The following is a 13,074-nucleotide window of genomic DNA, read 5'->3' as shown; positions in this document are numbered from 1 at the left end:
CATAGTGCCCCCATAGGTGCAAATTTATTCTCTCCTGCATGACAAGTACTTCTTCAGCATTTGACACTTCTGCATCGCTGTCATTTAAGTCCCTACCTTTTCTGTCTTCTTTAAACTACAGAACAGTCAGCAATATCTGCTAGATGACCATTACACAACATAGTGCAACCGTTGTTACTGATAGACAACTCTAAATAAACTTTGTAGCACCTCTTGAATACTGCCAACTGAGGCCAAATGCTGTTCTTAGAATTAATGGCACTGCACCACCAGGCACCCTGAACTCAATTTTTAGTGCATGGTCCACAGGTTAAATTCCCAAAAATGGCTTACAAGAAACCATACATTTACTAAAGTTTAATATGTTGAGATATTCCATGACATTAAGTGTACAATTGCTGAAGTCCAGCCTGTTTTGATATTGTTTGACTTGTTAATTGTACATTTAATGTCGCCATGACAAAATGTCATTTTCTAAAAGTCTGTGAGTTCTGGTAATGGTCAAATTATTTTACATCCTTCAGCTGTGTGACACACCCCCTCCCCTTTCCACATGAACCAATGACTCAGTTGAAACCAGATGGCTTGTATGCCTTAATGAAACAGACAGCCATACCATAGGTCCAAAAGCAATGACAAGACATCTAGAGAGAGCCCCCACTAATACGTGGCTACAACAGAAGACCAAAATCCTTTTCACAATTTGAAGATGCAACAGTTTGGATAACTGACTGATCAGGGCTTGTACAATAAGTTACATCTACATCTACATTTATACTCCACAAGCTACCCAACGGTGTGTGGCGGAGGGCACTTTACGTGCCACTGTCATTACCTCCCTTTTCTGTTCCAGTCGCGTATGGTTCGCGGGAAGAACAACTGTCTGAAAGCCTCCGTGCGTGCTCGAATCACTCTAATTTTACATTCGTGATCTCCTCGGGAGGTATAAGTAGGGGGAAGCAATATATTCGATACCTCATCCAGAAATGCACCCTCTCGAAACCTGGCGAGCAAGCTACACCGCAATGTAGAGCGCCTCTCTTGCAGAGTCTGCCACTTGAGTTTGCTAAACATCTCCGTAACGCTATCACGGTTACCAAACAACCCTGTGACGAAACGCGCCACTCTTCTTTGGATCTTCTCTATCTCCTCCGTCAACCCGATCTGGTACGGATACCACACTGATGAGCAATACTCAAGTATAGGTCGAACGAGTGTTTTGTAAGCCACCTCCTTTGTTGATGGACTACATTTTCTAAGGACTATCCCAATGAATCTCAACCTGGTACCTGCCTTACCAACAATTAATTTTATATGATAATTCCACTTCAAATCGTTCCGCACGCATACTCCCAGATATTTTACAGAAGTAACAGCTACCAGTGTTTGTTCCACTATCATATAATCATACAATAAAGGATCCTTCTTTCTATGTATTCGCAATACATTACATTTGTCTATGTTAAAGGTCAGTTGCCACTCCCTACACCAAGTGCCTATCCGCTGCAGATCTTCCTGCATTTCGCTAAAATTTTCTAATGCTGCAACTTCTCTGTATACTACAGCATCATCCGCGAAAAGCAGCACGGAACTTCCGACACTATCTACTAGGTCATTTGTATATATTGTGAAAAGCAATGGTCCCATAACACTCCCGTGTGGCACGCAAGAGGTTACTTTAACGTCTGTAGACGTCTCTCCATTGATAACAACATGCTGTGTTGTGTCTGCTAAAAACTCTTCAATCCAGTCACACAGCTGGTCTGATATTCCGTAGGCTCTTACTTTGTTTATCAGGCAACAGTGCGGAACTGTATCGAACGCCTTCCAGAAGTCAAGGAAAATAGCATCTGCCTGGGAGCATTTATCTAATGTTTTCTGGGTCTCATGAACAAATAAAGCGAGTTGGGTCTCACACGATCGCTGTTTTCGGAATCCATGCTGATTCCTACAGAGTAGATTCTGGGTTTCCAAAAATGACATGACAAGAGAGCAAAAAACATGTTCTAAAATTCTACAACAGATCGATGTCAGAGATATAGGTCTATAGTTTTGCACATCTGCTCGACGAGCCTTCTTGAAGACTGGGACTACCTGTGCTCTTTTCCAATCATTTGGAACCTTCTGTTCCTCTAGAGACTTGCGGTACACGGCTGTTAGAAGGGGGGTAAGTTCTTTCGCTTACTCTGTGTAGAATCGAATTGGTATCCCGTCAGGTCCAATGGACTTCCCTCTGTTGAGTGATTCCAGTTGCTTTTCTATTCCTTGGACACTTATTTCGATGTCAGTCATTTTTTCGCCTAAGATGGTCTTTCTACACCGTTACTGTGAATGGCGAAACTACCATAATTAGATATCCTGAGGACATGTAGCTCTATTGTACAGTTTAATAATGATGGCATCCTGCTGGATAAAATATTCCAGAAGTAAAATAATCTGCCATTCATAACTCAAGACTACTCTGTAGGATGTTGTCACCAGGAAAAAGAAACAAATAATCCTATGGGTCAGAGTGCGAAATGTTAATCCCTTAGTCCAGTAGGTTGGTTAGAGAACAGAAAAGAGAAATGGATAGGTTCAAGCAGAATATGATGGGAATTAGTGATGTGCAGTGGGAGGAAGAACAGAAATTTTAGTCAGATGAATACAGGTTATCAACACAAAATGAAATAAGGGTAATGCAGTAACAGGACTAATACTAAATAATAATTTAGGAATGTGCATCAATTATTATGAACAGTATAGTGAACACAGTATTACAGCCAACATGGACACAATGCCATGACCATCCATAATGTAAGTAGTCATCCATAATATAAGTTGTGTATATACATATTAGCTCTACAAATGATGAAGAGATTGGAAAAAACGTATCATGTAGTCCCTTAAAATTTCGAAGCAGTGCAAAGATTGGCAACTTGCTTTACATGTTCAGACATAGAACAGTACACTTCACAAAAATAAAAAGAAATAATATACTATGGCTACATCAACAATGTCCCATCTTTTACAAATATCCAAATGTAACAATATGTGGTGATCTAAAATGGAATCATCACACTGGCTCAGTCATAGGTAAAGCTGGTGGCAGACTTCACTACACTGCTAGGATACTGAGGAAATACACACATAGTAAATGAGAAATTTAACAAATTCCTGTAAATATTTTTGCAACACTATGAATAATGTGTTCTTTTACAACACATAAGGGGTAATTACAGTTTATGCCAAGAGAAAGTGTGGTTAACATCTGAACTCAAGTATCATGTGCCAGGGACAGCTTTAGTCAATACAGAGGGGTATGTCTGACAAAGATTTGAATGTGCACCACAAATAGTATAGCAAAATTCCTTACAGTGTCATCAAACTTAGGCCATACAAACAACAAAAAGTTGTACTCTGAATCATATAAAGCTCCCTCTTCCTCGCACAAGATACTTAACCCACAAGCTTCTGTTCAATTTTATACCTTTTCAGAGGTAAAGAGGTCTAGGAATATGGTTAGCAAAAAGTATAATTTTCTGACCACATTGTCTTTTCAACTAACAACATTCATCCTGTAATCTAATACAGTAACTAAATCATTGCTTTCAATTCTGTGATAATACTTTCCTGCTGTGATCTAAGCCTAACCGATCAGTATACATTTGGCTATCACATTCTGGAAACTGGTGACCAATTGTTTTGCTACTACATCAGTGATGGTTGTTGGGTTTCTAAACAAACTTAATAGATCTTGCTCTATGTCTAAGTCCTTGTATGGCTTTTTTTTTTTTTTTTTTTTGTGGTAGGTTTTTGACAGTGGACATCAGTGATTTGGGGTATTTTCAGTTAGTATTATACGACAGAGAATCAATATAAAAATATCTACAAACATTGACACATCAGTTAGGTCTTCATAATATTACTAAAACTGTCTTCAGCTGCTTAATCATAGTTAAGATACTTTTTGATGGTGGCCTGTGGAATGTTGGTACCAAAAGATCATGTGTTCCCTGATCCACTATTGTGGCACAACATTCAAACAGCTGTTCAACACTATGTTCATTAATCTGAAGAGGCAGGAAATTCAATATAATTTTTGCATATACAGCCACTCAGCCCTTCTTCTCACTTGTTCTAAAGTAGCGTAACATTAGCTTATACCCATCAACACGAATTTCAGTAACTTCCATAGTTCCAAGTTATCTTCTGGGAAGTACAGTATAACTGTTGAAATTCTATCTGCAATTCATTTCCCTGTATGTGTATTAAAAGTTCTCATTTTTATTTTATGACAGCCATCGTTTATATGTTTATATATTAGCCGTTCAGCATGTTTACTATGCAACTGGCATTCAAACTAAGGATTCTGCCTTTTACTATTGTTGTTTATCGATAATAATTAACAATTATTAAAGTAGATTTTATGTTTTAACTACTTTCATGTGGAGTAAATAAAAATGTAAACTGCAGAGAGAGTTCTGCAATGAATAATAAGAACTTACCTTACACTATCAGAAGCACATCTCATTGAGGCTAACACCTGAAATATTTCAAGAAATTATTAGTGATTTAAAAGTGATGAAACACTAAATAAATAAAACATAATAAACACCAACTACCATCTGACTGTTCCACAAGATAATGTCTGTAATGCTTGCAAATAGCAATAATGAGGACATGCCATAAAAACTGTAGTAGTTATTGACACACAACACAGTACAAGTAAAAATTTAAACTTCATTTCAACACTGTTTTTAGTACCATAAGTAACCATAATAACATACTGGTTCAGTTAAAACCATACTTCCTATTTGATACTTCGAACAGGAAAGTGGCCAGAAACATCTCATCTGCCACGACTTGCGTAAAAGTTCTCTACTTTCTTTCATTATAAAATTGTATCACGAGTGATGCATTTGGGACTTTGTCTTCTGGAAAGTCCAAACCAACAGGCAAAGGCAACTGAATATCTTCTAAACTCAACTACAAAACTCAAACCCAAAATGAAGTACAGGCATGTAACATTAAATATAGAAACAGTATTAAATGTCGGCAAACTCAAACTACTGAAATAAATTGTTAATTTACAAACTTCTGATGAGTCTCCATTAAAGATACCAGATGGCAAGTTTTGGAATGGTTCACAAAAATTCAGCTGTCAATTGGTCTTTCCCAGTGATGTTTCCACATTGTGCAACTCCACCTGTATATCTCCGGGTGTGCTGCGTTTGTGTATAAGGTGCTTGCCAGCTTATCACGTTGGCCGAGTGAACTTTTCTCATGCCAAACTTGCACTATTGTGAGTGTAACCAAGTGCCTTGTTTTGGCTATACTCAGTCTCCCATGTCCTTCCGGTGTATTTACCTGATGTTTATTTAATGCCTTTATCTTGATACATATAAATGTATTTGGTGGTTTATAAATTTAAGGTATATTATGGATGTCCTTAGCACCTAGCATGTGAACTTCACTACTTGCTTGTGACTGCTTGCGCAGGAACTGTTAAGTGAGTAATTACCCGTTGTAGTTACCTGCGTTACCTACAGGAAGTGATCTGTTGGTCACTTATTTAGTATGATTCCCTTTTCTTGAGTTATCAACTAGAGAGAGAGAGAGAGAGAGAGAGAGAGAGAGAGAGAGAGAGAGAGAGAGAGAGAAACTCCTTCACTTAACTGTTTGGGAAACGAGTTGGCATATTGCTGCTGCATGATTGTGTGCATCTTCTCTCTTCTTTCAGAATTGTATTTTGTTTGTGTGTGTGTGTGTGTGTGTGTGTGTGTGTGTGTGTGTGTGTGTGTGTGTGTGTGTGTGTGTTTGTTTTATAGGCAGTTAGTCTGAGTTGGTTGGTTGGTTTTTTGGGGGGTTTGATGAGGGCTAAACATTGAGGTCATCAGTCCCCTGTTCCAAACAGACGTACTTGTAAAAGGCCTACACAGTAAAAGCGTAACCTCTGCACCCAGAGGGAGGGAACACCAAGGGGTACAGGGCTAAAATGAACACCGCGATAACACAAAATAGAGGACACTTAAAAGGAGCAGAGCAAATAGTTGACTAGATTAAAACAGACTAAAGTGGTTGATGGATCACATAAAAGGTCAACCACTCAAATACAAACGAAGAACCTCCAGCTGGAAAGCATTTATAGAGGTACCAACACAACTTGTTACCATAAAAGACACTATTTTGGTATCCACGTCACAATTAAAAGTCACTGGAGTGGGTGTAGTCTGAGAAATGATGCGAGAGCACCCACACTAGAGTGAGTGGTAAAACCCAGCTGCATGGATAAAACGTAAAACTGAGTCAGCTATAGAGGCATCGTCACCGAGAATTAAAGGAAGTGCAGCTGGTAAATTAAAGGACTGCCGCAAGGGGCCTAAAAGGGGTCAGTCCATCAGAAGATGGACCACTGTCAGTCCTGCATCACAGCGACACTTGGGCGGCAAAGGAGATAGCTGTGGGTCAACCGCGTATGTCCAATTCGGAGATGGCAGAGAACAACTGAGTCCCTACGCGTGCTCCTCAAGGATGAGTTCCATATGGCCGTGGACGACTTTACCATGGGGAGCTTATTTGGCATGTTCAAGACAGACCATTCAGAGCTCCTGACATCGTGGACCTTGCGATGTAGGGCTGACCGGAGGTATCTTTCCACGAGACCAAGCTCCAAGGGTGGCGAAGTGGTGGCCTGCTTGGCCAACCGATCAACACATTCATTTCCTGGAATGCCGATGTGGCCCGAGGTCCACATAAATGTCACTGAATGACCACACTCGGTGAGAGCAAAAACAGCATCTTTAATACCGCGCACCTAAGGGTCCCAAGAAAAACACTGGTCGAGTGCTTGCAATCCACTCAGGGAGTCACTGCATATGACAAATGACTCCCCAGGGCAGGAGGAAAGGTGAGCGAGTGCACGATAAAGAGCAACCAGCTCCGCAGTGAAAACACTGCTCCCACAAGGCAGGGAATGCTCCTCAACGTAGTCGCCGTGAATGAAAATAAACCCAGTGCGTTCATCGACCACAGAACCATCAGTGTAGACCACATCCGCATCGCGAAATGAGGCAAGAAGAGCCATGAATTGTTGACGAAGACTGGCAGGTGGAACAGAGGACTTGGGGTCGCAGGACAAATCCAAGCAAAGCCGCAAGCAAGGAGGGACCAAGGAGGGGTAGAAGAAGAGGGCCAGAAGGATGGAGGAAGGGGAAAGGACTCGAGTGACGAGAGAAGAGAACAAACGCGGACCACGATCGGGAGACCTGACCTAGGCTGCAGTCATGGGGAGGGGAGTGCAGAAGATGGAAAAAGGAGCCTGCGGTTTGGGTGGTCGGGCTAGGCATGGATGCAGGCGATGTATGATGCAAGCAAATGTTGTCAGCAGAATCGTAGGGGAGGGATTCCAGCTTCTACAAGATGGCTAGTCATGGGACTAGTGCCGAAGGCACCTGTCGCCAGTCTGACGCCACAATGGAGAATCAGGTCTAGGATCTGCAATGTTGAAGGTGTTGCTGAGTCGTACACCACGCTCCCGTAGTCGAGATGGGACTGGACTAAGGCCTTATAGAGCTGTAGGAGGGTTGTTCGTGCAGCCCCCCAAACGGTGTGGCTGAGGCAGCGAAGGATGTTAAGGTGCCGCCAGCACCGTTTCTTTAACATTGTGAAGATGAGGTGTCCAAGTGAGATGAGCATCAAACCGCATGCCAAGAAAGCGATGCATCAACTCAATATGAAGGAGTTCATTGGCAAGGTAGAGCTCTGGATGGAGGTGGACTGTAGACGACAACAGAAATGCATCACTCGGGTCTTAGAGGCTGAGAACTGAAAACCATGGTTGCATGCCCAAAAATGTGTCTTACGGATAGCTCCCTGCAGCTTAGGGAATTTTAATAAAGACAAAAGTCATCGGTATATAGAGAGGAACAGACCGATGAGCCCACCGCAGCCGCAAGACCATTAATCGCCACCAAAAAGAGGGGAACACTGAGAACCGAGCCCTGCAGGACATAGTTCTCCTGAATATGAGCAGAGCTAAAATAAGTGCCAACTCTAACCCAAAAGGAGCGAGTGGAGAGAAAATTCCGTAGAAAAATCTGAAGTGGACCCTGTAAGCCCCATTCATGCAGCGTAGCAAGGATGTGATGGCGCCAGGTGGTATCGTACGCCTTATGGAGATCAAAGAAAACAGCAACTAGATGTTCTCGCCAAGTAAAAGCTGTACGAATAGCCGACTCTAGTGAGATTAAATTGTCGGTCGCTGAGCGGCCCTGATGGAAGCGCCCCTGATGTTGGGCCAGGAGGCCCCGAGCTTTGACAATCAACATGCGACTCTGACTCACCAACCGTTCCAGGAGTTTGCACATAACGCTGGTAAGGCTGATAGGGTGATAGCTATCAACCACCAATGGATCTGCACCAGGTTTCAGCACTGGGATGGTAACGCTGTCCTGCCAACGAGTTGGGAAAATGCCCTCCATCCAGATGTGGTTAAACAGGGCGAGTAATTCACCCTGACAGTGCGCCGAGAGATGGCGAAGAAACTGGTTGTGAATTTGGTCTGGACCTGTAGAAGTATTGGGGAAAGCTGTAAGGGCACTTTGGAACTCCCATTCACTAAACGAGGCGTTGTACCATTCCCAATGGTGCGTGCAAAACGACAACTGCGTACGCTCAGCCTGCTCTTTAATGGCGCAGAATTCTGCGCTGTAGCCTGCTGTCGCCAAACTACGAGCGAAGTACTCTGCCAGATGTTCGGCGATGGTGATTGGGTCAGTACAAACTGTACCCCGAAGAGAAAGGTAAGGGACAGACGCATAAAGCCAAAAATGCGCCGAACCTGTGACCACACCTGAGATGGGGAGGTGCGAGAACCCATGGTGGCAACATATCGTTCCCAGCAGTCCTGTTTGCTCTGCAGGATTAACTGCAGAGCCCGGGCCCGCAGCCATTTAAAGGCAACCAGATTAGGGAAGGATGATGCCGGTGTCATTGCAGGGCTCGCCGGCGGTCCCAGATTATTTCTGAAATCTCTGGTGTCCACCAAGGGACTGACTTACGCCTTAGAGTACTTGAAGAACAGGGGACAGTTGCCTCGGCAGCAGAAACAATGGCCATAGTGACCTCGTCCACTGCCAAATTAATGTCACCAGGAAGCGGAGCAATGGCCAAAGTAGCTGACGTGTAGGCTGCCCAATCAGCTCCACGAAGAGACCATCATGGCAGCTGGTCAGGGGGTTGGGACTGAAGAAGAGAAACCAGGATAGGAAAGTGGTCGCTACCACAGAGGTCGTCGTGGACCTGAGGTATGGAAGACGACCTGGGCTACTAAGACAGAGGTCAATGGCCGAGTATGTGCCATAAGTCAAGCTAAAATATGTGGGAGCACCAGTGTTAAGGAGGCAAATGTCCTGCTGTGCCAAAAGAGCCTCAACATTCCTACCCTGGCGCGAGATCTGGGCCCCACCCCATAAATGGTAGTGGGCACTGAAGTTCCCCAAAAGGAAGAATGGCGGGGGGAGCTAGGCGAACAAGGCAGCTAGGTCAGCAAGAGAGCAAGAGGGACAATGTCATCCAAGAACATAAACACAGACATCGCCAGGCACCCTGTCGTATTCTACGCGGTTCTTATAGTAACCCCGGTAGCCACAGAGGGAGGGGGTCCGCCGAACAGGAAACCAGGTTTCCTGTCTGGTCAGGCAAGTGGCAGGGAAGCGGTACAAAAGCTGTTTCAACTCAGCAAGGTGATGGAAAAAACCACGGCAATTCCATTGAAGGATAATGGTATCCGACTGAAGACATGAAAGAACCTGGGGAGGGGGGGGAGATAGGTCACACTTTAGAAGCGCTCGCCGCCGCCACCAATTGCGAAGTAGCCTGATCAACTTCCATAGGAGCTGTGGGTCGAGCAACATCTAGCTCCTGAGTGGATGCTAGATGCTCCACATCATCTTCAGGTGCAGTGGTGAACTCCTTTTCTGTCTCTATTCCCTCCTCTTTCTGCTTTGTCTTCTTTTTGGTAGGGTCCCATTTGTCCTTCGGTTTATCGGACTGGGTGGGCTTTTCCGACCCAGTCTCATGGACCGAGGAAGGCCTGGAAGCCCTACGGCTCTCAAGTGGTGGCTTTTTCAGCAAATGGCTGACATCTGGAGGGGCAGTAACCGTGGAAGGGAGGGCACCAAGCGATCCCTTCCGCACGAGGGGAGCCGGAGGAGGTGGGCACTTCTCCAGCTCAGAGGTAGGGACTGCAGTCCCCAAGGAAGGCGAGGTTGTTACTCTCGATGTTGAAAACAGGGGAGCAACGGAAGAGGGTGTTCCCCCAACTACCAGGGGGGGGGAGGGGGGCAGGAATAGACGGCTGGGCTGGAGGGCCCACAAAAAGTGGCTGAGCTTGGGGGCTCATCGCCAGGGATGGCGACATCGAAGCTGTTGCAGCTTACGTTGATGAAATGAGCACAGGGTGAAGTTGGTCATACTTGCGTTTAGCCTCTGTGTAAGTAAGCCTGTCCAAGGTCTTATACTCCATAATCTTCCGTTCTTTTTGATAAACTACGCAGTCTGATGAGCAAGGTGAATGTTTCTGTCCCCAGTTGACACAAACAGGGGGTGGTGAACATGGGACGCTGGGGTGGGAGGCACGTCCACAATCCCAACAGGTAGAGTTGGCGTCACATCTCAATGACATATGCCCAAACCTCCAGCACTTAAAGCAGCGCATGGGAGGAGGGACGTAAGGCTTAACATCACATCGATATATCATCACCTTGACCTTCGCGTGCAGGGTGTCATCCTCGAAAGCCAAGACGAAGGCAGCGGTGGCGACCCTACTATCTTTAGGTTCCCTAAAGACACGTCGTACAAAGTGGACACCGCGGCGTTCCAGATTTGCACGGAGCTCGTCGTCAGACTGCAACAACAGGTCACGAGGAAAAATAAATCCTTGAACCATACTGAGGCTCTTATGGAGACTGCAACATCACCGAGCTTGTCACAAGCAAGCAATGGCCGTGACTGTACTGGGGATGCTGTCTGTATGAGGGCTGCTCCAGACCTCATTTTAGACATGCCCTCAGCTTCTCCAAACTTGTCCTCTAAATTTTCCACAAAAAACTGAGGCTTTACGGTCAGAAATGAGTCCCCATCTGTTCAGCTGCAAACCAGAAATCGCGGAGAATATGTCTCACCAGGTAATTTAGACCGCCGTTCCTCCCCTGGTGTGGGCAGGAAAGGGAACGATTGGGGGTCATACATTAAAACATTGAACTTTCCTTTCTTGTGCTTGTGCACTATTCGTATTTCTTTTCATGGTGGTCCCACGAGCAGCTAGGGAAATGAATGTCCACCCAGACAGAGCCCCGCTTGCCTGGGTAAGCCTAATACAACTGGGGAGGGGGTGGGGCGGCAGGTTCCCCAGAGGTCGCCCGCTAGCAACAGTTCTACCTCAACAGCCATTCGTCTCCTCGGTGCGCAGCACACCTTGAGATTGAGGTTTCTTTTTATAGAGGTTTATACCATCCTCAAAACCCAGGCAGTTAAAGCCAAGATCCCCGGGCTCTGTACTGTGCAACGTTCCACCGTCGCCTTACGGTGGGCATTGAAGCACGCTCAGAGATTACAGTATTGAGGACTGGTGGCGCTTCCAGTCCCCAGCTCAACTAAATGCTGAGCCCCCTGATGGGTATCTGAGTTTCTCAGGCAGTGTAGCGCAAGATGTCTCAGTTTACAGTGACATCAGAGCCTATATTGTTTAGACTCGTGCACTTCCACAGTTGCTCTGGAAACTTTATTTCTGATTTTATGACATCTACTGTTCAAGATTTAATTCATTATTTAAAGCATTTTTGCTATAAATATTTGATGCCTGATTTAAAGTATTATTATTAATTCCTGTTTGATCTGTTTTTGCACCTTCCTGAGATTAACTAGTATACTATTCAGGCTTTACTGCTACTGAGGTTTACTGTACAGTTTAACTAGCTGCTCCTATAATCTTATTTTGCAGCAACTAAGGTAGTTGCTGTTATCTTGGAAGACGTAAAAAACATTGTCTTGAATCTTATGTGTTACTGTATTTTAAGTGAATCTGTATTTTTAAATAAATGGCATTTAGCACTGTTATTGCAACAAATAATGTTCAACGCCTTCTCACCCAGTCCTTTCTCATCCAAACTCAATAAGTGCGAAGTAGCACACAGACCAGATTCATGATTTCCTGTCAGAAAGGTCACAGTATGTAGTAATTGACAGGAAATCTTCAAGAAAAACAGGTGTCATATCCATCATTCCCCAAGGAATTGTTATAGGCCTTCTGTGGTTCCTAATCTACATAAATGATTTAGGAGACAATCTGCTGTCATTTACCATCTAGTAAAGGCATTAGAAGACCAAAATCGATTTCAAAATGACACACATATCTGTATGGTGCAAAGTGGCAATTGTCTCTGAATAACGAAAAATGTGAGGTCATCCAGCTGAGGATGAAAAGAATTCCATGAAATTTTGGTTACACAATAAATCAGACAAATTTAAGTTTACAAATGAACTAGATACATAGGAATCACAACTACACACCACTTAAATTGGAATTATCACATACACTATCTAGTGGCAAAGGCAAACCAAAGACTGTGTTTTATTGGCAGAACACTTACAAAATGCCACAGGTCCACTACAGAGACTATCTACTCTATGCTTGTTCATCCTCAGCTGGAATCTTGCTGTGCTGCATGGGATCCTCAGCAGATAGGACTGACACGACACTAAGAAAGTCCTGAGAAGGGCAACTCCCTTTGTATCGTCAGTAAATAGGGGACAGAGTGTCATGGGTATGACAAGTAATTTGAGCTGGCAACCATTAAAATAAAGGCATTTTTCATTGTGGTATGATGTTTTAATGAAATTTTGATCATCAACTTCCTCCTCTGAATATGAAAATGTTGTCACCATACTACATGGCATAGAGCTCTTACATTAAGATTTAAGAGTTAATTTTTCCACACACACTGTTAGACAGTGAAACAGTATAGAAATAGTCTGAAGTTGGTTTGAAGAACCCTCTGCCAGGCATCGAAGAGTGAATTGTAGAGTAGTCAT

The 13,074-nt window shown here is 44.0% G+C and overlaps 1 protein-coding gene across 1 annotated transcript in view; it reads right to left on the bottom strand.

Annotated features, from left to right (window-relative positions):
- The window catches only part of LOC124719956 (zinc finger protein 235-like), a 70,223-nt gene that overhangs the window by 9,809 nt on the left and 47,340 nt on the right, over window positions 1-13,074 (bottom strand). Inside the window, exon 5 of the mRNA XM_047245167.1 lies at window positions 4,488-4,525. Within this exon, the coding sequence (XP_047101123.1) occupies window positions 4,488-4,525 (38 nt within the window). The remainder of the gene's footprint in view (window positions 1-4,487; window positions 4,526-13,074) is intronic.

The sequence above is a fragment of the Schistocerca piceifrons genome, chromosome 11, assembly GCF_021461385.2.
Source record: "Schistocerca piceifrons isolate TAMUIC-IGC-003096 chromosome 11, iqSchPice1.1, whole genome shotgun sequence".
Classification (NCBI taxonomy): Eukaryota; Metazoa; Arthropoda; class Insecta; order Orthoptera; family Acrididae; genus Schistocerca; species Schistocerca piceifrons.
This window is presented reverse-complemented; position numbering and strand designations above follow the sequence as displayed.